This window comes from Colius striatus, chromosome 1, assembly GCF_028858725.1.
Source record: "Colius striatus isolate bColStr4 chromosome 1, bColStr4.1.hap1, whole genome shotgun sequence".
NCBI lineage: Eukaryota > Metazoa > Chordata > Aves > Coliiformes > Coliidae > Colius > Colius striatus.
The window spans coordinates 194,177,822-194,205,596 of NC_084759.1; the positions used below are offsets into that span (position 1 = coordinate 194,177,822).

General features: G+C 37.2%; 1 protein-coding gene across 1 annotated transcript in view; it reads left to right on the plus strand.

The window, feature by feature from the left end:
* Positions 1-27,775, plus strand: part of FBXL13 (F-box and leucine rich repeat protein 13) — an 87,104-nt gene that overhangs the window by 48,500 nt on the left and 10,829 nt on the right. The window contains 7 exon segments of the mRNA XM_062020297.1: positions 5,322-5,420; positions 6,053-6,110; positions 6,113-6,148; positions 6,288-6,469; positions 9,291-9,415; positions 10,427-10,553; positions 23,361-23,483. Coding sequence (XP_061876281.1) covers positions 5,322-5,420; positions 6,053-6,110; positions 6,113-6,148; positions 6,288-6,469; positions 9,291-9,415; positions 10,427-10,553; positions 23,361-23,483 — 750 coding nt within the window.

The following is a 27,775-nucleotide window of genomic DNA, read 5'->3' on the forward strand; positions in this document are numbered from 1 at the left end:
TATAAAATAGCTAATTAAGATTGTGTCTTTATGACATGTGTGGGAAATATTTTAATTAATGAGTTTCAAGATATTTTCATTAAAATAGAGATCTTCTCGTGTCCTGCTCAAAAAGTATCCTATTACACCACTGATATTCTCCCAAAATTACCTAGATAAAGATTTCTTTGTCCTGCTTCTGAATCTGAACAGTATAGGTGGAAAAAATTCTGCTACTGGACACAAAACTGAAAAGACAAAAGGATATAAAACAATTGCATGTCATTTACTGACATATTAGATTGAGATTATATGACTAGAACAGTTTGGTGGGAGATATTTTCAGTTAAATTAGAAACGCCTTTGGTGCCAACATTTATGGCTGATTTTCAAACTGGAACTGCTCTGGCCCAAAATATGTCACAACAGTCTATCAATTGCTGTAGTTTACCACAACTGGGTAAGAGAGCACAAGCCACTGGGAACAAAAAATTAAAACCACTATTTTACTTCTTAATATCTTGCAGTGTTTGTGGGGATGTCAGAGAAGCTATTGGCAAAAATGTAGGCCTCACCAGTTTTTACTATCTGAGTTCCTCCTACTCTGGCTTTGTTAGGGGAATTCTCATTCTGGCAGCTACTGTCAAATTCTGGATTCTTTAGACTATCAAGCAGCAAAAAGGGGTCATCACTTGGGGAGAAAATTTGAGCCATGTTGTTTACTTATTGAAGAACAGGTCTTTTCAGATCTTGCAACCTGATCTAGGTGACCCTGCTTCTGTAGGGGAGTTGGACTAGATGATCTCTAAAGGTCCCTTCCAACCCCTACCGTTCTATGATTCTATGACTCACTGTATACATTTCCTGAGTATAAACCTGTGTAACTGAAGAATACTTTATTGTGTTACACATTCACTATTCTGTATTTTTAGAAACATGCTAATTCATGAGTATATGAACTGAAACTTTTATTGAGCAGTGGAAAATCAGAAGAAAAGTCACATGTGGAGGCAAGCCATCAATGTGATGTGCCAAGTATCTGAAAGGATGTCACAATTTCTTTTATCATTCTTGACATGGAATAAATAAAAAAAGATTGCCCTTGTGAATTACAAGAGTAATTCCTAAATCCTGAACGCTGATTTTCAACTTTTTGCACTCACATTGCATTGGCAATGCTGGAATCATACAGAAGTATGATACACAATTTCTTCAAAATTTTGCCTTGCAAGGTGGATTCCACAAATACAATCTGTTCAGGAGGAGAAAGAAGTACTTTTAGAATAGAAATGTATGTATAGCAAATAAGCAAAAACCTGAGTAAATATTCTGTGTGTTCCTATTCTAAAAATATGAAATGAAATTCATTTTGACATTTCCTCATTTGCCTTTCCTCATTTTATTACATTTATTTTCTAAATCTGTGGGGACAAACCTTTAGCTGTGCTTTGGTCAATGTTTGTTTTGATGCACTTTCTGTTTTCAGTATTCTAGCATACATTTATGAAAAATAATCAATTTAAACTTAAGGAAAACTATTTTACTGTGACGGTGACAGAGCCCTGGCACAGGCTGCCCAGGGAGGATGTGGAGTCTCCTTCATAGAATCGTAGAATGGTAGGGTTGGAAGGGACCTTTAGAGATCATCTAGTCCAACCCCCACCCTGCAGAAGCAGGGTCACCTAGATCAGGTCACATAGGAACATGTCCAGGCGGGTCTTGAAGACCTCCAAGGAAGGAGCCTCCACAACCCCTCTGGGCAGCCTGTGCCAGGGCTCCCTCACCTGAACAGTGAAATAGTTTTTTCTTATGTTTAAATGGAACTTTTTGTGTTTCAGCTTCATCCCATTACCCCTTGTCCTGTTGCTAGCTACCACAGAAAAAAAAGGATGTCCCAACCTCCTGACACCCACCCTTTAGATATTTGTAAATGTTAATAAGATCCTCCCTCAGTCTCCTCTTCTCTAGTATAAACAGCCCCAGTTCCCACAGCCTTTTTGTCATAAGGAAGATGCTCCATTCCCCTGATCATCTCGGTGGCCCTGCACTGGACTCTCTCCAGAAGTTCTCTGTCCCTCTTGAGCTGAGGAGCCCAGAACTGGACACAGGACTCCAGATGAGGCCTCACCAGGGCACAGTAGAGAGGGAGCAGAACCTCCCTTGACCTGCTGACCACACTCTTCTTGATGCATCCCAGGATGCCATTGGCCTTCTTGGCCATGAGGGCAAATCGCTCCTTCCTTCTCTGGAGGTTTTCAAAACCTGCCTGGATACATTCCTGTGACCTGATCTAGGTTGACCTGCTTTAGCAAGGGAGTTGTACTAGATGATCTCTAAATGTCCCTTCCAGCTCCTGCCATTCTATGATTCCATGACTCTATGAATCTGTCATTGTTTGACATGACAGCCTTTTCTGGTAAGGGGTCAAACCATGACAGAATCTAGTCATTTACATAACAGACTGAAAACTCTTTGCAGACAAAGAATTATATTTTTTACTCGTTTATATTCTGTGGATTATTGCTTTGACTTCTGACCTTGTACATGCAAGAAAACCAATACCTTTATAAAACGATCTCACTGAGTCATGCGGGAAAAGTATGTTTTGCAGAATTTTATGGAATCAGAGACTCATAATAACCTTAAAAATATCCTTCCTCATAGTTGTTTTGAAGAAGGTTTAAGTGGTATTTTACTTGATTAGGGCAAAGAATGCAGTGTTAAATTACATATATTCACTCTTGAGACAATCTATGAAACATTGAAATTCCACATTTATTAAATTGTGCAAAAATTGTTATATTTCTACATGTTATCTTCAAGAGTGCCTGAACTTTCATAGATAATCCATAGGGGCTTTAGAAAAGGAATTCAAGATTAAGGTTTTATTGCTCTAGGAATAAAGCAAAATAAGACAAGTTGTTGACTAATTTAATTGAATCTTATCCCAATGCATGTTTCACACAAGACCTTTCTCAGCCTGCTGCCTGAGATCCATTATCCAGCAATCAGTTAAAGAACAGTTCACGCGAGAAAATTTTGAAATGATCTGTGCAGGAGTATTATTAGCTGCCTCAGTCTAATTGTTTTTGGCTTATGTGGAGGAAAACACTAAATTGCTGCTATTTGCAGTATCAAGTGACTATGTTAAGCAAACAGTGTTTTTTCCGGACAAAGATACTAAAAGTCCTTTAGACTGCAGTTAGCTTATGCAATCATTACTTAATTCCAGAAACAAATACGGTACTTCTGTCCCTCAGCACTGTTGAGTTTGCTCAGATTACCTGCTGCCTACTATCTATTCTTTGGAGAATGGGAATTTCACTTAATTTTAGGTGTCTAACCTAAGGTAATACCTAGAAAATTACTTTATCTATATAGCAATTGAGAGGGAAAGAGGTCTCCACAGGTGATTCAGACTTTTTCAGGTCTGACCTGCCTTGGGACCTTTGTTGCTCACTGCTATACAGAGATCCTAGATTTCATAATTGTTTAATATAGACACCTCAGTTACATTCCATTTAAATATAAGAAAAAACTATTTCACTGTTCAGGTGAGGGAGCCCTGGCACAGGCTGCCCAGAGGGGTTGTGGAGTCTCCTACCTTGGAGGTCTTCAAGACCCACCTGGACATGTTCCTATGTGACCTGATCTAGGTGACCCTGCTTCTGCAGGGGAGTTGGACTAGATGATCTCTAAAGGTCCCTTCCAACCCCTGCCATTCTGTGATTCTATGATTCCTAATTTCAATTGAGTAAACAAAGGCTTTAACAGTTGCAGTTTGTTTTTTAAATCACCATCAATATTAGTCACTTTCTTGACTTCGCATTTTTCCTTTTTCCCTGATTTTAAAGTCCTCTCAAATTCTTCCTCTTATACAATTTTCAGAACAACCCATAAGTCTCACAAATATTTATCTTACTGCTCAGTTAAATGGCTAATATTTGCAAAGTTAGGAGCTTCAAACTAGGCTCTTGAGTCTGCATTTAGGATTTTTCTTCAGTGATATATTAAAAATGTTGGTCAAAGCAACAAGTGATATACTGTAACTAAGATCCATCATTTAATTGTCTTTGCATCTGAATCTTAGGTAGCTAAATGAGAGGGATCTTGTATTCCTACTGTCTGTGTCTAACTGTGGTCACCAACCTTGACAGATACTCTGAACAGTTAACAATATGTTCATGGTAAAAAACATAAAATACCAAGAACAATTGGCAGCAGGTTCCGTTAAGCCCCACACATTCCTTTGATTAACAGTCATGGAATTAAGTTGTAGTTACAACTGATGCATGCATTTGAACTGAGGCCTACAAAATCTTTTCAGTTGGACAATAAGCATAGCTGAGTATGCCGGGTTCTGCACTCAGTTTTTGAGTGATTCTTCCTTGGGAGCAGGGTTATTCCTTCTTATTAGAGCAAATTTGTTCAGGAGTTACAGGAGGAAATTCTACTGTTATAACAGCTAAAGCATATTCAAACTTCTTAAAAAACTGTGGCTGATATTTTAGAAGAGTGAAAATCTCAGTCTTTTTTTTCTGAAAAGGCATCATATTCAGATTCTAATGGACAGTGTTATTGCCATGTGTTACAACAAACTGTGTGATGTAACATACCCTCTCTTCTCTCTGGAACGATTTGCTCTTTGTAGTTTATGGACCAAGAACAAGACTCAATTGCCAGAAATTCACTTCTCAAACTGAAATTTGTTTCCACATTATTGGGTGATTTGTTTAACAAATTAAACTCCTTGGTGTGTGTCATAAAAATGTGCTGTCTGCTGTTGTTGCACTGCTTGAGAGCCAACAACGAGGAGGCCTGTTGCATGGGTTAGCTAAACTCTTGAACAGATTGGTCATGCCATGTTAAGCAATTAGGGCTTCTTGACCGACAGAATGGAGATTTCCCAATATCTCCCTCAGGCAGCTGCTTGTGTGATGTTCATGATTTAAACTAATCCCTTTTATACAGTCCAGAGGTTTTGAGATGAGGAAACTGGAGATAGGATTACATTGTCCTACATTACACATACCAATAGCGTATGTGTATTGTAGGACACATGAATACAAAGCTGTAGAATCTGCACAACTGAATTCCATAGTCTGTCCTGAGACATTTTACCTTCTGGTGATTGTTGAAAAGAGATTTGCCTTTACCATAGTAGCCTTGCACTAGTACTGGTGCTTTTGCAGGATTTTGGGTGGGCAAATGCAACCTATCCATGCTGATGTGTGAGATCTGCGGTGCTACCTGGAGATTCCATCCAATGAGTTGCCTACATCAACCACATTCTCAAAGGCTGTTGTGTTTGCTAATATATAAATATTTTATTCCTTACCTAGATTTCAGCTGATGGCTTCAGAAATATTGCCAATGGCTGCAGTAGGATTCAAGCTTTGCTAATCAATAAAATGCCAACTCTTACAGACAGATGTATTCAAGTAAGAAATTGAAAACAAATCTGTACTTTGAGAAACATTCTGTTGTTAGAGCTGGGCTGGTCTCTCTTTAAAGAAAATGAAGCAGATACAATTTAAGAGGATAATTTTTTTCCCAAAACATAAAAAACCCCCTATTATCTAATTATATTTATTAATCTTGCTTATTTGCAGTATTTACAGACCTTTTCAGTTGTCTTTTGCTGTGTGGATATGGCTGAATTATGGTCTTCCAGTTTATAAAGGAGAACTGGTTTTGTTGGTGGTTTTTTTCAGTGTCAAGCAAATCTAACATATGGGAACAGTATTCTGATACTGGTTTTGCCCATCAAAACAGAATTTTCAGGCTTCTGCAAAAGTGATTGTTAACTAGATCATGGTCTCGAGTGTCTGCCATACTTCATGTCTCCAGTTACTTATTTCTTTTCCTTGTGTTCTCAAACATAATAGATGGAGGATATGGAGGGTTTCAGTAGTTTATGTACTGCTCACTGTCTAAAAGTTTTAAAATGGATTATAACTAATTGTTTGACATTGTAACATTCACTATTATATGAAGAATATTTATTTTTTTATCTTTTGTATCTGACAGCATAGGTATATGAATATTTTATTTCACCTTTTTCCCTTCAAAGGCTCTGTTTGAAAAATTCCAGCAGATAACGTCTGTTGTCTTTCTTGACTCTCTGTCTTTCTGATAACAACTTTTAAAGCCCTTGCAGCAGGGCAGCATTGAAGTTTAGTATAATAATTCATAAAATGTTTAGGATGATGTAGTTTTAAAATTCATCCAGATAATTTGAAATAAATGTTTCATCTCATTTCAGTGAGTATTTGGATCAGGCTCTGAATGTATATCAGATGTGTAACTTATATTTTTCTATATTTCAACATGGAATAAACAAATTACTGATTTAAGTTTCAAGTTGATGAGTGAATGCTGCCCATACATCAGGCATACTCATATGACTGATTGCCAGAAGAGTATAGATGCTGGTCTTGAGATGATTTAACCACTGAAGCATATTCTTGTACTGAATGTGGGAGACTGCATAAAGTACTAAATCACATCCAGATTTCTGTAAACCATAGAATCACAGAATGGTAGGAGTTGGAAGGGACTTTTAGAGATCATCTAGTCCAACCCCCCTGCAGATGCAGGTTCACCTAGATCAGGTCGTGTAGGAATGTGTCTAGATGGGTCTTGAAGTCGTCCAAGGAAGGAGACTCCACACCCTCCCTGGCAACCATGGCAAAGGAATTTTAGTAAAGTTAATTAAACTCATAATAAGTCATGTTAAAACATATTTCAGTTTTAAAATTAAATCCCTAGAATGTTAATACATATATCTTGTATTTTATACAGGATTTTAAAAATGTCATTAATTATGTGCTCTAGTTCAAGCAATAAAAAACCCCAACTGTAGATATTATTTATTAGCCATGGCATATTTTACTGCTGCAATGTGTCTAAGAGGAAGATGGAAATAATCACCATGGAAAATGCCAGTGCCACAGCTCTATTACAATTTGGGTATTGCTTTATTTTATGGATATTAAAATAATACTTTATGACTATCTAGTACTAGGATATAATCAAAACAGACATTTTTTTACAGTTACCAGGACAACAGCATGATTTATGTTGTAGATGAAGAATATGTTTTTTGTGAAGACGGTTTTCCACTTCAGGTGTGTCATGTATCAGTAGAAATAAAGACAAATGAAAGGCAGAGTTGCCACTTATATTACATTTTCTGAACAATATGAAGCTTTAAGGATTCTGCTTTCATGTGTAACTAAAGCACTTTTTGTGCCCATTGATGCTGTATGAAAATCTGATACAGTGTAGGTGCGTGAGCAGTGCTGGAGTAATACCGTGACACCCTGTTGGGCATCCAGCTGGGTAGGTGGGACAGCTGCCTGCCTTTGCTGCTCTAACTTTTAGAAGACTGGATTTTCCACTCTGGTAGCCAAGTCTTGGGCTGTGAGTGTGCTTGCAGATGTGTTTACTGTCTCTACTGCTAAAAATTGCTGAATTACCTTAACAAAGCTTTTTAAGTAGTTGTAAAACTCCATTCATGTATTACTGCTTTTGCAGACACTTGTAATAGTTTAAATTATAACACATCTAAACTTATTGAAGAGTTTCTTTCTCTCGAAATGTATGAAACTACAAAAGGTGGATTGTTAATATTTATGTTTCCCTTATTTGGACAGTGTGCTGCTATAAAAGTTCACACTGTGAGTTAGAAATACTTTGGAATTTCTCAGAGCAATAAAGGGAAGCACCGTACTGGTCATAGAACCTTAGGAATGGATTTTGAAATGCTTAACCATCTTAGTGCTCTTAATCAGTTTTCCTTTTCTTCCATTGACATTTCATCTCTGTATAAAATTTTCTAACCTAGACATCTGGAAACTTTTATGAGAAATGAAAGAGACTGAAAGAACAAATCTAACACTTCAGAATTTTCAAATTATAGGCAGTATTTGACTACCTTTGGAAAATGAAGAAAGACAATTCACTGATCATGATTATTAGAATTAAGAAACAATAGAGGTATGAGGTGTCCAAAAATGGACACAGGCAATGTGACAGCTCATACCCTTGGCACATTTTATCAGTTATGAAGGTATTAAGTATGTTATTTCCATGTGTGATAACGCAGTGTGTAGCCTGTGTTTTTACACAGTTAACCGGTGAGTAGAGAAACTTAGTGTGCTTATTCACAACACAATTATATCCAAGGTTATAATGTGATTATTTCAACCCTCAAGCCCAGTGTAGTTACAGAATATTTTTTAAAATGTAGTTGACTCTATTGCCAGACTGGATTCCTTACAGAATTTGTGCAAGTTAATTATTCTCAAAGCATATTTCATGAGTTTACCTATCTTGGACAAAAAACAACTGCACTGTGAAATAACACAAAAGCTACCACAGTGGTTGAACTATTGCAGAGTGATGAACACTTTATGAATTGCAGCTTCATCTGTAGGTTGTGGTCACACAATAAGGCTCTGTTCAGTTTAGCATTTCAATAGCAGTGCTATTCTTATCCATTTGTTTCTAGACTTTGGGATTTGCAGTGGTTCTTTGAACTGCAATGGTTTGTAGAAGCCAAACTGAGATTATGATGAATTCTGGGATTAATTTTTTAGCCATTAGGGAATATGGAATAAATACTAGGAATGCAATGAAAAGCTACAAGTATAAGTAATGTTAAACATACCAGAGATATGAATTGTATTGAAACACCCAAATTGTAGTCAGCTCCCCAACCTTCTCAACTTGGCTGAAAGACTTGCTGTCTATCTACTTATTTTTTATAACCTTTGTGTATATTGTGAGTTAGCTATTCATGCATGAGATATAAAATTGATTAAGTGAAACACTCCAAGGAAGAGCCCAGGTTAACTCTTCGTGCATTTGTACAGAACAGCTACTACATACATATCCTACTATGACTTTTTTTTCCATGCTAGAAGATATTTTTTTCTTTAAAATTATTTCAGTATCTTAAATTACCAAAGATACTAAACCAAATATTACTCTGTAATGTTTAAACAGGCTCTGATACTTTCTAGATATGCTTTCCAGGCTCTGTCTTTTGCAGTGCTATTATATCAGAGCACTGGAATTAATGAGCATTCTCAGAATCTCCAATATACTTTTTTCAGAAAGTTCTGATTTTCAGCAGCATCTTCCTAATGGAGGCATTAATTATTCTGACTACTTTTTTAGGTTTAAAAGGCTATTTAAAAGATATCATTATTGATTTTTGCCTATCTACAAGGCAGAGTGCTGAATGCAAGTGGTATATTGACATGTATGGAGTAGGAAAACCATATATTACATATATTGCCTACATTTCTCTTTTAGATGGAGATATACGACTGTTTGTACAAGGTCCTTCAGGAGCTAAGGTAAGAGACCTGAATTTGATTAGTTGTATTCGTGTCACTGATGCTTCTGTAAAAGATATAGCACAAAAGTAACATAGTTCAGTACAATAGTTTTCTAGTGTGATTAGACTTTCAACATATTTCTGATGTTAATTTTCTTAATATATTAATAAATCAGTAAAATTATACAGCAACTATATACAGCAAAGTGTGGTAGATTAGGCCCTTTTGGTACTGCATATCTTTTACAGAATGATCCATTATATAAAGGACAATTCATCAATATAAATATGGAAACCTGAGAAGTTTTAATTTTAGGGGGAAAATGGATGCTTAAATTATGGTTGGCATTGACAAAACTGCATTAAAAGATTAGTATTTAAAAGTCACATTTTTGTGATCTCAATAAATACTGATGTCTGCAAAACCAAAAAGCATTCTATTGCTAAATCTCTTCAATTCCTGTTCCTCAGGATTAGTGCTAGATAGCTGAGCATCACTGAGCATATGTGCACCGTTTGAGGAGTCACAATTCTCAGTTCTGGTTTAGTTATGGAAACATAGTTTACAGTGCTTACTTATGCAGTAAAATTCAGTCTTTTATGCACAGTGAGTGCTGACTTGCAGAACCTGGCAATGTCTTTATTTGCTGTGTGCCATTATTTGTATAGTTGTAGTTGAGTGTGAGTACAGCCATGGGGTCCTGAATTCTATCATTGCACTGAGCTTTGGAGTTCCTGTGCAAGATAAGAGGGATTTGGAGATGGGGACAAGTCAAGCATCAAATTAATTTGAAAAATAATTTTATTTGTAATACAGCTCCATGGTTTCCATGTTTTGATTTAATTTCAGTGATGTGCATGGTTTGAAATATTCATGATACTTATGCACTATGAGTATGATCCTTGGAAGTGTCTATGTAAACTAGGTATCAAAAGTCTGGCACAATCCTATGCATCCAGAGTGCATGGTTTCATAGGTTGCCTGAAAAAGCACCTAGCAAGGTTTATTACAAAAATGTGCTTGCTGTGCTACATTTCTGTAACAAAAGTGGAAAGATGACATTTCTGGTTTGTTTGTTTGTTTTTAATTTAATTTAGATGTCATGAGTTGACCTACGTAAATCAGTGTCACTGTGGGAATGTGACTGATATTGGAACTGAAGCTTTGGGAAATATGCCATCATTGATATCCATTGATCTCTCTGGAACCAGCATCTCAGATACAGTATATATGAGATTAAAGAATGAGGAGTGTGTTTACTATTTATCTAGGCTTTGTGAAAAAAATGCAATTAAAAATCCATCCATTTTAAATCCTACTTGGATGTGAAGCAGTGGAGTTGCAGTATCATGAAAATAGTTTTTAGAAAGGTGTATAATGTGAGCCCATGTACAGGCAGTACCCAAGGAAAGGTAATTCTTACGTTGGACAATTCTCACGTTAGAAAGACAAACAGAAACTATCAAAAAGAGAAAGTTTGGCTGCTGTGAAACTGATCTGAAAAAAATGATTGTTAAACAGAAATATTTTTGCTCCATGATGATTAGACCTGAGGAAAAAAATAAGACATTTAAAATGTTTTTTCAGTTGTAGAAATTGTGTTTTATGTGAACTAGATTTCATGGTGAAAAATCCTAACTGCTGGCCCTAGCAAAGGCACTCTACACTGTGGTCTAGAAAGTAATTGCTAGTGAAAGAATTACTAACAAGGTATCTTCAATGTGTCAAGTTGCTAAGACTCTGGAAAGCAAAATAGCAAATGTGGGAGCCAGGTTAAACATTGTAGGCCTCCACGTTAGATGTTCTTGGCAGGCCATTCCTTGTATGCAGGATTCAGAGCCAGTTTTGCTATTTCATTTACTTTTGAGGCACACTCTTGTCACTGAACACTGAAACCTAGGAGAAATCTTGTGGAAAAACCTTGCCATAGAGACTATTCATTGTTCAAATAGCATTCTGACCAAGAACTTTATTATTTGGCTGTAACACTGAATTTGTGCAAATGTAATAAAAATGTGTGAAAAAAGTAATTAACACGTCTGTAACTTTTCTGGAGGCCTGGAAAAAAACAAATGTTAAATAGAGTTGGGAAGTGCAAGAAGACTTCATTTAATGTAATCATTTAAAATATCATAAATTATCTCTCAATTAAACTTACAATGGCTCGAATTAGTTCATGTTTCAACGTACATGTTTTCTTTCTCCTTGGCTGCCATAGCTAGATTTTTAAAATGCTGTGCTGCTTCTTACTCTAGTTTTCACATAGCACAACCCATGACCTCGGCAATAAGCCAAGCTCTTTTGCTTAAGCTGCATTTCTAAGGCTTTCCATTGCCTCCCTGCCACAAGGCAGAGAAATTAACCCAGACATTGACCATTTATCATCTCTGTCATTTCTGATCTGATTACTAGTACTAGCTGCAAAACTGTTATGGTTTTTGCTGTTTGCAATATTTAATTATCTGACATCCAAGCATGTATCATAGATACATTTTCCAACTTTAAAACATTTCATAAAAGGAAATCTAGCTGTCTGCTTTGTGACAAGCTACTGCTTGCTACACGAGGTTTTATGTGCAGCAATCATTACACTACTGACAAAGAAAAATTGTAAGGCTCATATGATTTCCTGCAGTCTCTTCTTTTTGCTGTCTTCCTATTTACTATTGAAAAATGTAGAATGTGCAGTGTAGATTTGCACTACACAGGAGAATTTTCCTTTCTGTTTTTTTCAATGACAGTAATATCATTCTGCCCATCAAGGCACAGCAGAATTTACTACAGTAAGGATGACATATACTTATGGGAAGTATAGGGGAGAAAAGATACAGTAGAGTTCGATTTCCATACTGATTAGTGTCCCAGGTATGACTGACAATCAAAATTTCAGGTTTCTTCCACTGTTGATGCCTTCCTCTTCTGTAGTTACTCTGACATCCAACAAGTGAATGTTCCTGTTGCAGTCTTAGAAGTATTTTGATTCTTAGAATTGCCTCTGACAAGAGATACTGTTACAAACCAAAACAAAACAAAAACCAGTACCCTGTAGACCCAGAGTAACTTTAAAAAGTAGTTCCCTTAAGAAATACATTAAAAGTGTCTCATGTTTAGAGAGTTTGTTGTCCTTCACTCATGTCCAGTCCTCAACAGAAAGAATGGAAATTGGATAAAATAAATGTTGCATGCATTCAGATTTTGGTAACGTGTGGAAAGTTATGCATTTTTCATAGAAAGAAAATCACCTGGCAAACTTCCAAACACAAATTAGGATAAGGCAGGTAATTCATCACGTTCAAGTTGTATATGTAGTTACATGTCCTGCTAAACATCATCCCCTGAAGACAATGTCAACTTAATGCATCACATCCTGGCTGGTCCTGAAGGCCAGGCTGCAATATAAATATTTACTAATATTTTAATAATAATTTCTTAAATAATGGGAAAAAAACCCACTAAACCCAAACTCAAAAGCCCAAAGTGGCATTTTATCTTTCCACAGTTATCTAGAGTGATTTGGTTGCACTCTTAGTAGGACTCTGAATCAGTGACTTGAATCTATAGTTTGGTCTAGAGTTTGGTCTGTTAGAAAATTAGGCCAATAACACTGAAGAAGACCCTTGTAAAGGTTAAGAAAAATACAATATGATGAGATCTAATAGATAAAACCAGCAAGAGGCTGCAAATTAATTAATTGCATGTGGTTTTCAAAGGAAAGAATGTGACAAATCACACACATCCCCAAGGCAGGGAAAAAGAAATGTAAAACATATTAAAATGAGCTCCAAAATCCTGTTTTAGCACTCCAGTTTGCTTGGGAGAACAAAGAAAGAGAATTTGACCTGGAAACTTAGAACCTGAATTCTGCATAAAGCCAGGAAATAGTAACACAGAGAGTCACTACAATTGATGCAGATGTGCTAACACCTTGAGTCCCAGTGGGTAGGAATTAAAGATACTTGGCAACGTTGAACATTGAGGTCAATATTTTTACATAGCATTTTTTCACAATGGAAGCCCTGCCATCTGGACTTAATGTCAAGATATTTAAGTTATGACCTAATCACAAATGGTGTTGGGTACGGAAATGTAGTTTAACGGCACGTGTTATATACAAAGTTATATGGGGGGATTTCTGCAGTGCCATAGAAAAACATCTCTGCAGTTCATGTGAACAGATTTGACTCACTTTTATATTAACTCAGATCTTGGAAACAGTATAGCTACATTTGATTAAGAATCTACCCATTTTCCAGAAGGCTTTTGCTATCCAAAGATGAACATTGTTCTGCCACATGTAGAATATTATTTGCAGAATCATAGAGTGGTAGGGGTTGGAAGGGACCTTTAGAGATTATCTAGTCCAACCCCCCTGCAGAAGCAGGGTCACCTAGATCAAGATGCATAGGAACATGTCCAGGCAGGTCTTGAAGACCTCCAAGGAAGGAGACTCCACAACCCCTCTGGGCAGCCTGTTCCACTGCTCCATCATCCTCTCTTCTAGAGTTTGATCCATGACTTGACTGTGGTTAATCTGTGCAGAAATATGAGCATGTTAGAGGATAAGCTCAGTCATTTAATGTTAAATGTCTCAAAAATGGATGGTGAGAGATAGCTCTTCTGAGCTGTCTTCCAACATTAGAGTCACTTTGAAGTCAATGTGTTCGGTTTGGGGTATGAATAGGAAGAAACATCTGTATATCTCTGGAACATAAAGATATATTACAGATGCTGACCTTTAGTGTTACAAAGCTTAGAAGTTGAAAATAGCGTAGCACATGGTTTTTGTTAGTGAGAGACAGAACATTCATTGCAGTCTGCATTTGAGAAGCAGAGACTTGCAGCTTGTGAAGATGAATAATACACCACAGCCTGCTCTGTGTTTAGCAAGACCCTCACTAACTGGCATGGTCAATACCCATTTTCTCATCCACAAAAACCATGGTGAAATAATAATAATAAATGCTGTTCTGCAAATGCTTGTAGGTCTCATGGAATAAAGTAAATGGAACAGAGCAAAAATGAAAAAAATGCTTGAAAAAAACAGCTGTTGGAGAGGAGTAAGACGTTTCTTTTAAAGTTCTTTTCTACATAGAAGTGGTAATATAGATGGTTAAGAGATATGCAGGACAAAGTCTTCCCTTTCTCCATGGCAACAGATATTGATCCAAGATATATGTGAGGATTTATTTATGTTAAAGGAGAAATTTTAGAGACACATAGAGTGGGTGATCCTAGTCAGTATGCTGCACAGTATTTGTTTTGCTACTAGCATCTGTCTCTAAGGTTTCCAATGATAATACTATAGACCTGACAGCATCTTTCAAAGAAATTGGGAGGCTTAGTATAGAAGATAAAAGTCTCTAGAAATAAGTGTGTATCTTGGATGGGGATCACTGATTTTACTTATGCTACTGGATAAATCAGGAAGTCTAATAAAACTAGTGATAATTGGCTGCTTTGCTAGATAAAAAAATGATAATTAAAAGTTTCTTATAGGCTAGACTTCCTGCATAGAGCTCATTTAAGGAGGTTTATTTTTTTAAACACAAAAGTTTCATCATTTTTCCACGCAATAGATGGTCCCTAATGACATTCCCTGTCTTCCATATCTTCACTCTTTCCCTTTTCAAATCTGGAATTGTTAATAAAATGCACCAAAGAAGACTCTGATTTTCATTGAAAGAAATATAGTTGATCTGTGATTCAGTGTCACTCTAGCCATCTAAAATGATGCTAAATTAAAGTCATAGCAGTGTCATGTAGTAAAACAAACATTTAGTATGTTAAAGTGGTGCCACTTTTAAATAAAGAAAAATGATATAAGAAGTGATGTCCATAAAGTCACAGCTATCCATTTCTGCTATAAGGAATTCAAATTCCTCCACAAACCCATGTGGGGGTTTAGGTATGTAACTGTTTTTCTCTCTTGAATAAGAGTGCTCTGGTCAATGAAAGTTTGAAACCATGAAACTGTGGAAAATAATGATCACGACACAACTGTGTCTGCTGAGAATAATGCAAATTTGTTTTCATAAGTAGCCAGGATTGGAAATGTCTTTCATTGTTCCATTTTTTGTTTTTATTCAGCCTGTGAGATTTCAGGCATTTGCAAAATTTGAACTCCAGTCGCACTCTTACAGCGTTATCGTTGCAGTGTTCACATCTGGTTTCCAGACACTACATGTGCTTGTTTTCTTCAGGATGATATTTCCTCTTTGTGCAATGCTGTTCACTGCCTAATTGTAGATAATTTGCTAACCAGACGGAATAAAGTGATAGCTTTGTTTTTCAGTAAAGTTTACATTATTGATATGAAGCACAGAGATAATCTGCTATCAAAATACTTTTCGCAAAAGCAACATTTAATTCTCCTTCAGATTAGAGAGTTTAGGATTCAGACATGATCCTGTTTCCTGGTTTATAAGCAGTAAAAATTAAAAAAGCATCTTTGGAATCGTTTGTGCTCCTAAACTAGGAATTTTCCAAAGACTTCTAGCTTCATCTTCCTATTATCTTGAATATCATTCCAGATATTCACATTCATTCATTCATTCATTCACACCTGGGTATGACTACTCCATTTCAAATGTTGTCTTGTACCATAGCTGTAGCCATAAAGCCCTCACTACTAATCAAATCAGAAAGGCAGCAATTTTAATATACTATTTGTTCGTAGCAAAGAGTATTTTGTTCTTACAACAACAACAAAAAACTTAAATGATCTTTCAAACCCAGATTTTAGAGATGTGTAAATGAAGTCCAATGATAGGACAAGGGGCAACAGGTACAAGCTGGAACAGAAGAGGTTTCAAAGGAACATAAGGAAAAACTTCTTCACTGTGAGGATGAAGCACTGGAACTGGCTTCCCAGATGGGTTATTGACTCTCCTTCTCTGGGGACATTCAAAGCCCACCTGGACGAGTTCCTGTGTGACCTAATCTAGGTGGCCCTGCTCTGGCAGGGGGGTTGAACTAGAGGTCTCTTCCAACACTTAACATTCTGTCAGTTTGTGATTCTGTTAGATTAACCATGCCCAAAGATGATCTTATTTTACTTTGTACATCCTCATTCATTCTTCATCACACCATTCTACACCCACAAATGATCCTCCCCATTCATTCCTTTCCTTTTTTTTCATTCCTTGCATGAATTTTAATGCATCTTGAATTCTACTTGATTAAAATTTAAGTCTAAATTGCTGGTACTATTATTTCTTTCTTACTCTACAAATCCTTCACCAGTTTCTATCTGAAGCCTACTTTTCCCATCATTGTCTTGGGCTTTCAGGTCCTGTTTTCTGCTTTAGTCAGTCATTTGTTGAATGCCATATTATGCTGACAGCATGCCTACAAGAGTGGAATAGTTGAATTTCTTTTAGTCTGTTACATTCAGTTCCTCATGTGCTGCTTATATATACTGCTACACAAGATCTATCTCAATCTACTTCTAAAGGCATATTTCTTACAAGCATAAACGGTATGATAACTACAATTAAAATTAACAAATTACATTTCAATAAGAAATGCATGTGCATCATCTGCAGATTGAATACATGGCTTAGCAGTTTTATGGAAAAGTAGCACAAATTGCACTCTGTCATTATTTGAATAAAACCTTTTAAATTTTCCTATGAAAAATCAACTGCATAATTTATTCACATCCAACTGTGAAACTAATCTGCTGGAAAATGGACTACATGTATTTTAAGCTGGATGTTTGAAATACAGCCTTCTTATTCTAAAGATCTCATCATGGCCACAGCAAGAAATCTACTGAATCTCACTAAACTTCCTATTTTTCATTGTTTTTCTTTTAAAAATTATTATTATTATATACAGTGGTTTGGAGATTTACATATTGGGTTGGGGCAATACAAAGCGAGATGTTGTTCTTAACATTAAAAGATTGCAATAAAACAATGTGTTCTGGTCTCATACTTACCTTATAAACTTACAAATTTCCCAGGGTCAATAATCTTTATAATCAGACAAGAAATTAATTAATTTGTAGAAAGATAATCTACCAATTGAAGTTGCCACAAAAGCAGTTATTTAGTTTGAATATAAGTTCTGAGGTCACAGAATGAGAATATATTTTGTCTTTTGAATAATCAGTAAATATCATAGAAACATTAATACTAATCTACTATTTGAATTAGATTTTACAATGCTTACAAATCATTTATATTTCTGATTTACTGACTCTTGCTTTTTGTTTAATTGAATGTCAACAACGAGACTTGCCATCCAAATATTTATTAGGCCTACACCATCACCACATCAGTAACTACAGACTAGATTCTGATTTATTAGTACTCATTGTCTTGTTTTGGTAAAATCAGGTATTTGGTGTTATTGTAGTTGTTTTTATGGGTAAAGCATTGCAGTGGAACCTGGAAAAGATTCAGAGGGGGTAATAGGAATGATCAGAGGTATGGTACAATCACCATAAAAGGAACAGATAAGTAAGCAGGGAACCTGTGGTCTGGAAAGGAGATGGCTGAGGGAATACAACAGAGGCCTGTTCAATCCCAAGTAGCATGAATAGGGGTCAAATTTTTGCTGTTTACTTCCGTACATAACCCAGTGGGCACGAAATAAACCTAGTTTGAAAATTCAGAGTGAAGAAAAGGAGACAACTGTTCACAAAATGTATAGTTAAACTGTGAAATTCCTTATCACAGATTGCTTGAAGTTCACCTAAATCCTTACAGAGATTTGACAAACTCAATACGATTGCATAGATTCACAGCTTTGTGTTTTAGAAAAATATAAGAAACAAACACTTGTTGGTAACTTTAGAGTAGAAGAAAGAGCCATGAATCTTGTTAGGAAGGAGAGAGAATTTACATCCATATAAGAGCACTTTTCCCTGTAACTGAGAATTGTTCCTAACCATGTGTAACAGAAATGTTTAAATCATGTTTCGTAATTATATCCATTTCATGCCTATAAACAGTTTCATATCATAGGGCTGCAGGTACAGGCAATGCCATCACATGGTTTCAGTCTTCAGCTTGTACAATTTTTCCATTATAAAGCTCCAACATCCATCATTTTATAGCCATATATTGTAAGAATGAGTCAGTTGTTGATGTACCGCAAGGGATGCATCTGGACTGAATCTTGTTACCCAACATACACGTCAGGCCATTAGGATTTGCTTGGTTAGGAATAATTCTGACTTGCCTATGAATGTTGTGTGTAAAGATCCATGCCTTTAACCAAAACAATGACCAAGTATGTACATCTTGTGTGCCTCATGGAAATTCGCATAGTGCCAGTGCTGCAGCTTTCAGAGGAGAATATTCTCTTCCATATTGTGCAATGCTTGTGGATAAGAAGCTGTTTCAGTTGTCTTAATCCATAGAGTAAGTATAAAAATGACTGTGAAAATGAAGTGTTCATGATTTCTTTGCCTGCTATAAGATTTTGAACTTTTTTGGGAAGAAAGCATCAGCGGAGGGTACATGTAGGAGTTACAGAAGCCATGTTGTCTGGATCTAGGGAGGGCCAGAGAAAGAAAAAAGATATGAAGTAACTCAGAGCAAAAGACAAGTCCTTTTTTTTGTAAGTTGAATGTAAAGATGAGTACACTGAAAATTTGAAGGGAGCAACTTCACTGTATGCTGCATGAGTTGGCTATCCTTTCATTATATAAAGAATAGTTAAATTAGGTGAAAATAAAATGAATATTAAGAAGGCTCTACTAACGTTAAATTGCTAGAAAGTTGTGAAATAACTTTACAGCCAAGGCCAGCCCTCGGGAAGCCCAGTCCAGCAAGGATAGTAGGACGGTCTGCACAACAGAGGACTTGCCTTTGATGAATAAGGAAGAGGTTAAAGACTTGTTGGCCAAGCTTAAAACTCATAAGTCAACGGGTCCTGATGAGATGCATCCAAGAGTGTTGAGGGAACTGGCTGATGTGGTTGCTAAGCTTCTCTCCATCATTTTTGAACAATCATAGAATCATAGAATGGTAGGGGTTGGAAGGGACCTTTAGAGATCATCTAATCCAAACCCCCTGCAGAAGCAGGGTCACCTAGATCAGGTTGCATAGAAACATGTCCAAATGGATCTTGAAGACCTCCAAGGAAGGAGACTCTACAACCCCTCTGGGCAGCCTGTGCCAGGGCTCCCTCACCTGAACAGTGAAAGAGGTTTTTCTTATATTTAAGTGGAACCTTTTCTGTTCCAGCTTCATCCCATTGCCCCTTGTCCTGTTGCTAGCTACTATAGAAAAAAGGGATGTCCCAACCTCCTGACACCCACCCTTTAGATATTTGTAAATGTTAATAAGATCTCCCCTCAATCTCTTCTTCTCCAGACTAAACAGCCCCAGCCTTTCCCGCAGCCTTTCCTCGTATGAAAGATGTTCCATACCCCTGATCATCTTGGTGGCCCTGCACTGGACTCTCTCCAGCACTTCCCTGTCCCTCTTGAGCTGAGGAGCCCAGAACTGGACACAGGACTCCAGATGAGGCCTCACCAGGGCACAGTAGAGGGGTAGAAGAACCTCCCTTGACCTGCTGGCCACACTCTTCTTGATGCATCCCAGGATGCCATTGGCTTTCTTGGCCACGAGGGCACATTGCTGGCTCATATTTAGCTTGTTATCAACCAGCACTCCCAGGTCTCTCTCTGCAGAGCTGCTCTTCAGCAGTTCGACCCCCAGCCTGTACTGGTGCATGGGGTTGTCCCTTCCCAGATGCAGGACTCTGCACTTGTCCTTGTTGAACCTCATGAGGTTCCTCTCTGTCCAACTCTCAAGGTGGTTGAGATCCCACAGAATGGCAGCACAGCCTTCTGGGGAATCAGCCAGTCCTCCCAGTTTGGTGTCATCAGGGAACTTGCTGAGGATACAATCATGGAGGAGAGGAGAGGTGCCTGAGGACTGAAGAAAGACCAATGTCACTCCAGTCTGGAAAAAGGGCAGGAAGGATTACCCAGGAAACTACAGGGCAGTCAGCCTCACCTCCAACCCTGGAAAAGTGATGGAACGACTCATCCTGAATGTTATCACTGAATATACGAAGGATAAGATGGTTATCAAGGGGACTCAACATGGCTTCACCAAGGGGAAATCCTGTTTGACCAACCTGAGAGCCTTCTATGAGTGCATAACCAGCTGGCTAGGTGAGGGGAGAGCAGTGGATGTCATCTACCTTGACTTCAGCAAGGCTTTTGACACTGTCTCCCATAACAACCTCATGAGAAAGCCCAGGCAGTGTGGGTTGGATGAGTGGACAGTGAGGTGGATCAATGCTTGTATGTGACATCAAGCCTTGTTTACACAGAATTAAAATTGTGCAAATATGTTAGACAATTCTTTCCTTTGTAGGGAATTTGATTCTTTGTAGTATCTAAATGTTTTGAAAATATAATTTATCTTCACAATCTATTCTGTTATTTTCTTTTTAGGTGTAGAACCAAGGATACAGAGGTGAAGAGAGCAAACAAAGCCCCATTCCCTTTGCAAATATAATTTTAACACTATTTGCAAAATAATAGTGTAGGGCTAGACTTAAGAGTAAATTTTGAACCTAACTTTGAAAGATATTTTAAATATGTATGTAGATAAACTATGCCAGGAAAAACAAGATAATCTTATCACATAGGCATTGAAATCTTGGCTTCAGCTTGTGCTACATACCCTAGTTGAGAATGCAGTGATTAAATCATCATTTCTGAGGCCTAATCCTGAAGGGAATGCAGTTTCTCTTACATATGGATAAAAAACATTCAGTTACTGGGTTTGGAGTGTTTCTGTATGCAGGTACCAGTCTGTAGTGCTAAGACTGAAATAGGAAACATACAGAAGCTAATTCATATAAATTCTGAATTGCTTAATCTAACCCATCCTAAGTTAAAACACTGACACTAACATTTTTGAAAGACAAAACCAGCACCCAAAGCCCAAGAAGCACTGCTTTGCTACCATTATACAGAGAAATAGATGCAAAAAAACAACAAAAAAAGAAGCTAGAGTGAAGATACAGATACAAAAGTTCCAAGGTTCCAGTCTATGAAACAAATTTCAGACTTCATAAGTTTCTTTGCATCTCTTTAGCTAAGACTTACAAAAATCACCCAGAATGACATACTTTTTTGTCATAACAAAGGTAACATTTTCCAGTGATCAACCATATGTTGGTATCTGAGTTCCCATTTTATGTAACAAAAAAAGAGCTATGTGTCAAAGGCAATAGGCTGACTACTAAGGGTTTTTTCCAGCATGATAAATATGTAATACCTGTACATGATAAATATGTGCATTTGTGTGTCTCTGTGTACATGCACATGTGTTATTTATCCATATGGTCCTTGGTCTCTTTACCTCATGACCAATTCTTGAAATTTTGAGAAGTTTCATGCAACCAGTGTTTTTCGTTCAATCTACTACATAAGCATTTCCTTCTTTCCCCTATAGAGGTCGAATTTCCATTCCAGTAAAGGACAAATTACATTGGCCTTAGGTCAAGATTAGCAGGCTTGGAAGATCAGCTCAGTGACAAACACAATTTTAGGTTTTGGTTTAACAAATCTGTAGGCTCTTCAAGAGAAGGTTTCCACAAACACAAACTAAGATCTACCTTCTCCTCTCTTTGTAGGCCTAGAAGTGAGTATTTTCAGGTTTGAAAAAAGATTCAGACCAAAGGTAAACAGAGTTTCAGAGTGCAAAGGAGAAAAGTGTATGTCTACATGGCCTTTCATAGGAGTTTCATTGCAAAGTTTGCCAAAGTTCTAACTATCCATGTTTCATGAAAAGCAAAGTTTTATGTGGGATTCTCTGATGCTGTTTAAAATATACACTTTAACATGCATTTTGCCAAAAATTTTGATTCATATGTTTGCATGTCAGAGGTGCAAGTATCAAACATAACATGGATAATACATGAAAACACTGAGCTGAGCAGATTTCAATTTAGTCTTTTCAATTGGCCTTATAGAAGAGAACATGGAAAAGGTATTAATGTAAAAATTAAAAAAACCTCATGTAGCAGCTGGAAAGTCTGGAATGGATTGGTCTGTTATATCTCAAAATTATCTGTTGCACAGAGCATATGAAAAAGCTAATACCTGAGTGCTGGAGTTGATGTCAGTGGGATCTTCAGGTGCTCAATCACTGAAAATGAGGATAGAGATTGTAGTAAACAGCTATCACAGTAGGAATTATATAATATTTCAGACATAGTTAACTGGCTTGAACTCCACAGAGCAAATCAGAACCCAGAACTCCCGAGTGACAGTCATAGACTCACAGAATCATAGAATGGTAGGGGTTGGAAGGGACCTTTAGAGATCATCCTGTCCAACTCCCCTGCAGAAGAAGGTCCACCTAGATCAGGTCACATAGGAACATGTCCACGCAGGTCCACACCCTCCCTGGGTAGTCTTTGCCAGGGCTTCCTTACCCTCACAGTGAAACAGTTTTTCATTCTGCTTAAATGGAATTTTTTGTTTTCCAGCTTCATCTCGTTACCCCTTGTCCTGTTGCTAGGTACAATAGAAAAGGCCTGAGATTCTTACCCATTGCTTTCCAAGAAAATAATGTAATTTATACAGATACAGTTGTTTGTTCAGTTTTGGAGGAAAAAAAAGATATAAAAGTTAATAAAGTTGCTATACACAAAAATAGGTATTTGCAGAGAAGAGAAGAGATGTGATTGGGGCTGGTCCTTTAAGGAAAAAAATTAAAGGTTTCTGGGTTTTGCTCAATTTAAAAAAACCTCAAATTTGACATTATGTTACTGAATAAAGTGGAACTTTTATAAATGTCAGTCTAATGAGCACATGGTATAATATATAAGCACTGGAAAGTAGCCGCTTAATGCATCTCTTCTTCTTCCAGTGACATTCACAGCCAACAGCTGCATGACTTCACTACTAATAAAGGGTACCTAGAAAACTGAAGTGGCTGAAATGGATCAAAGGATTGATGTGAATGTATAGTAAATTGAGAAAAACAGAGCAGGCATGTCACTTGGGAGTTATTGGTTTGTTTGTCCTTCTTTCAGGAGTTCTGAAAGGGCACAAAATACTTGGAACACCACCGTATGTCTCCCTGCCCTCAGCTGACAGATGAAGCTTTGAAAGCAATGGCATATCACTGCCACAAACTAACATCTGTCAACATAGCAGCTTGCCCAAAGGTATGTATCTGGGATTGCTATTGCAAAGTCCTTAGGATTTCATTCAGAAACTTGACCTGCTGGCATCTGTGTCTTGTCACAATTCTACAGTGTACTCAACTAATCTAGAAATCAGAGCTTAAGTCCAGCTGACTTTCCATGAGTTTTAAGTTCTGACGTGAGCTCTTGAGAGAGTTTTGTATTCTTCTAATGGCTGCAGTTACAACATAAAGACATCTGTAGTGTATCAGGTGAAAGCTTGTCTCTCCAGAGGTTGATGTCTAGGGAAGGATGAAGAGAGAAGGGCTTTTAGTGGTAATTCCTGCAAAAACCCCCTCAGCTTCTGGTGTTTTGGGTGCTTCCAAAGGGCAGTGTCTTTGTTTCAATAACTTGGTACTTTTATACTTTACTTTTTCCAATGTTTTTTCTGAACTCAGATAAAGCAGAAACTGGGGCAAGAGAACTTGATACCTGTGGCTTTACACGGCAGGGCAGTTGCTATTTTGAAAATAGTAGTAGTGCCTAAAAGCTGATGCAGTCAAAGATGTGAATTCATGCTTCGTTTATTTTGAGGATTCTAAGAAACTAAGTCCTTTGAAAAAATAGAATGTATGAGGATAACTTATACCTATGAAATGGAGCCTTCCTTAGGTTGTTTTTTATAGGTAATTGAGAGAACTGTTCCTACAAAGCATCAGTCAAGGAACTTTTCCTCAGTTCTTTGAGAAGCCCTGCCTCTCTACTGACTAATACAATGACACTCAGAATAATAATAATAATCCCAAGGTTATATGAATATTCCCTTGATATCCAAGTTATTGTGATGGTTTTGCTAGTGGTTCTTACTGTCACCAGGGTGCTTTGGTGAGTCCAGTGTAGTATATTGTGTTTGGTAGGCATTTATGACCAATAAAACCATGTGCAGTTGCAGCCATTATTAATTAATTAACATCTCTTCAGGAAAGCTAATTTTCATTCAGGATGTATAGATATTTGAAAAAAATACAATTATTTCCAGCTATGTATTTATTTAGATTAAGATTCATCTATAGTGAAATTTAGTTCTTCCTTACCATGAGCTTATACTACAGCATTTTTGCTTCCTAGATTTGCTATATAATTTCTTCCTGACTCGAGACTTGCTTCTGGATTATAGTTCTCCTGTGTCAGAATGTGTGTTCCCTTTTGAATTTTTTGTTGTTGTGAAGGTCTAAATCTTCTTCCCTGTACTTTCTGACTAAATACTTCTGGCTTTTGTGCATTTAATTATTTCTATGCTTTTAATTACTTTCTTTAATAGCAAACCCAAATACTTGCTGCACTTTGGCAATGAGCATTCAAACATGATTTAAAACATCCCCATTTCTTTTTTTTTATTATTTCATGGAAAAAGCTGTAATGTTGCTTCATTGCTGTCAAGTGGGAATAGACCAAGTTTATTACTAGTTTTGGAAAAGCTTATCTTGAACAATGCTTTAAAATTTCACCATACTCATTGGACCAGTTTCCCCTTGTTTTTCCTATTGAAGTGCTTATGTCCTGTTTCCTCCAGAGGACATCAGCAGCCATCACTTGTCCTCACCTTCCTCCTCTCCAACAACCATCTCCATAACTCCTAAGTATTCTTTCAGTCTTCCACACAGTCCTCGTGTCCTCTTACTCACTGCAGTGGTTGAATGCAGCCTCCTGGCCAACTAGTTTGAGATGGCTTGGCTGACTAGTTATCCAGTCTTAAATGATCAATTTTCTGATCCATTTGTTTGCCTTCCAAAAGTTCCTCAGCCTGCAGGACAAGTCCCATGGGCTGTATTTCAGATCTGGCAGGCCAAGGAAGTTGCTCTCTGTCTTGCAATAGCCTTTGGTTTATATCTTGCAGATACCCACTGTACACCACTAACTATCTCTATCTCTTGTATCCTTTGCTTTTAGATAGATATGTTCCTATGTGACCTGATCTAGGTGACCCTGCTTCTGCAGGGGGGGTTGGACTAGATGATCTCTAAAGGTCCTTTTCAACCCCTACCATTCTATGATTCTGTGATTCTATGATATTAAGCCATTTTTTCCAGAATCACAGGGGTTGGAAGAGATGTCTAAAGAAACCATCCTGCTAAAGCAGGTCCACCTAGATCAGGTCGCTCAGGAACATATTCAAACAGGTTTTGAAAACCTCCAGAAAAAGAGACTCCACACTGTCCCTGGGCAGCCTGTGCCAGGGCTCCCTCACCCTCATAGGAAAGAATTTTTTCCCTGAAGTGGAACTTTTTGTGTTCCAACTTTTGTCCATTACCCCTGTCACTGGACACTACAGGAAAAAGTGGTGCCCCATCCCCTTGACATCCACCTTTCAAATACTTGTAAGTATTAATGAGGTGCCCCCTCAGTCTCCTCCAGGCTGAACAGTCCCAAATCCCATAGATCCCAACAGTGGTAATAAAAATTGTGCATGGAGACCTAACCAGAGTAATTGAAGTTAGGTAATGTTGGAATCAGCCTTCTCTGCTAGGCCTTTCATTACACCTTATATACTAACACAGGAAAACAACCCAAACCACAATATCAGTAAATACATTAAAGCTGGAAATTGCGAGAGTTTTTGATTATGAGAGCAATTAATTGTAAATTGTCCCTGGGAAGGGACACAAGGGCAAAGTAATAAAGAATGTTAGAATGGGTCTTGGTAAGGGAATGAACTGGATTATATTTTGTAGCTTCTGCAAATGGGAACAAGAAGTAGATTCAGTCACCTAGTAATTCCCTTCCCACGCCTTGTTCCTAGATAGCGTCTTTTCTTTACATGGTTAAAAGCCAACATGTTAACTGCTAATACCCTACTATTTTCAGAGAAGAACATCAAGACTTCCAAATAAACCCACACATAGGTTTACAAGATTATTTTTGACATCAATCCAGCTTGCAAACCATAAAATGACACAGGTACACCTATGGATGTTAAAACTAATGGGTCTTTCAAATCCTTTGGCAATCTCTAATGTAAATTGACGGGATCCAGCTGCTAAGTAAGGAAATATTTTCCACTCGGAGACTGTTTGAAAATGGTCAGAAGATTAAAGTAGTAAAGAACTTGTTCCAAAGGATATATGTTAATGTCTGAAAGTCATGTCCTGCAACATCAAAACATTTTTGTATATTTTATATATATATATATAAAGAATTTTAAAAATTCATAGCAAGAGAACACGGGAAAAACAGGATAGAAACATAGGTTCATTAAGAATGTTTTGGCATGTGCCATGCAAGTTACTCTAAAATGAGAAGAGTTTATCACTTTAATCATATCTACTGGAGCAAATACATTGTCTTTGGAAAAGCTCCACTAGCTTCCGTGAAAGTGCAGTGAACCACCCTGTCACATTTCTGTGTACCTAGGACGGGTATAAGTCATTCTGCAAACGCTGACACTATATTCAGCAGTGCAGTTCTAAGTCTCACGCAAGGAATGAGCCTGATTCAGGAGTAATTCTTATTTCATAGGAAAAAAATGAAGTTGCTGTGGGAAACATATTCTACACATTAAAAGATACAGCAAGAATTGAAAGTAAGTCTCTGGTTAAATGAATCAGCTATTTAAATAGCAAAGTTCTAAAGACGTCGTTTGTCAGAGAATGAATTCTGTAATTCAGTCCTCTAAAGGGAATAGGACTGAGTGTACGATGAAGGTACTTTTCTTGTAAATGTATCTGATACCAGGTACTGACATCAGAGTCAGCCACTTCTATTTCTAGAAGAATATTAATCAATTTATTAATCTTTAAATCTATTTCTTAATCCATTGCAGATCTTAATGTTGAGCATACAGCTGAATCTGCAAAGAATAAGCAAAGCACAGAATTACCTCCATATTCCAGGAGGACTGTATCACGAGATAGTGTGCCAATTTTCTGTTCCACAACCCAAGATCCTAACTTCATCTTGCTCCCTTGTCCTTTTTAGATTCTCGTGAGACTGATTGTTCAACGCAAATAGTTTGCATGACTGTTTATGTATCTTGGAGACTCTGTCTCATGTTTTTCTCAAATGCAACTTCTAGCATGAATGGCAATGAATATCACTTTGGAAAAATGAAATTGTGAGGTGAAACTAAGTAGTTCTGAAAGAACTAAAGAAAAAGAACTATACATTGAAAAGGTCTTTGAATGAGACACTAATTTGTAACAGAAATGAGATTAAAAACTGATATAACTACATTTTAACTGCAGCTTAATAATTTAGATACAACAATGCAATAGCAATATGGCTAATGGGTTCTATGTGCTGCATGCAAAATTATGAGGTTGGGAAAGTTAAATCAC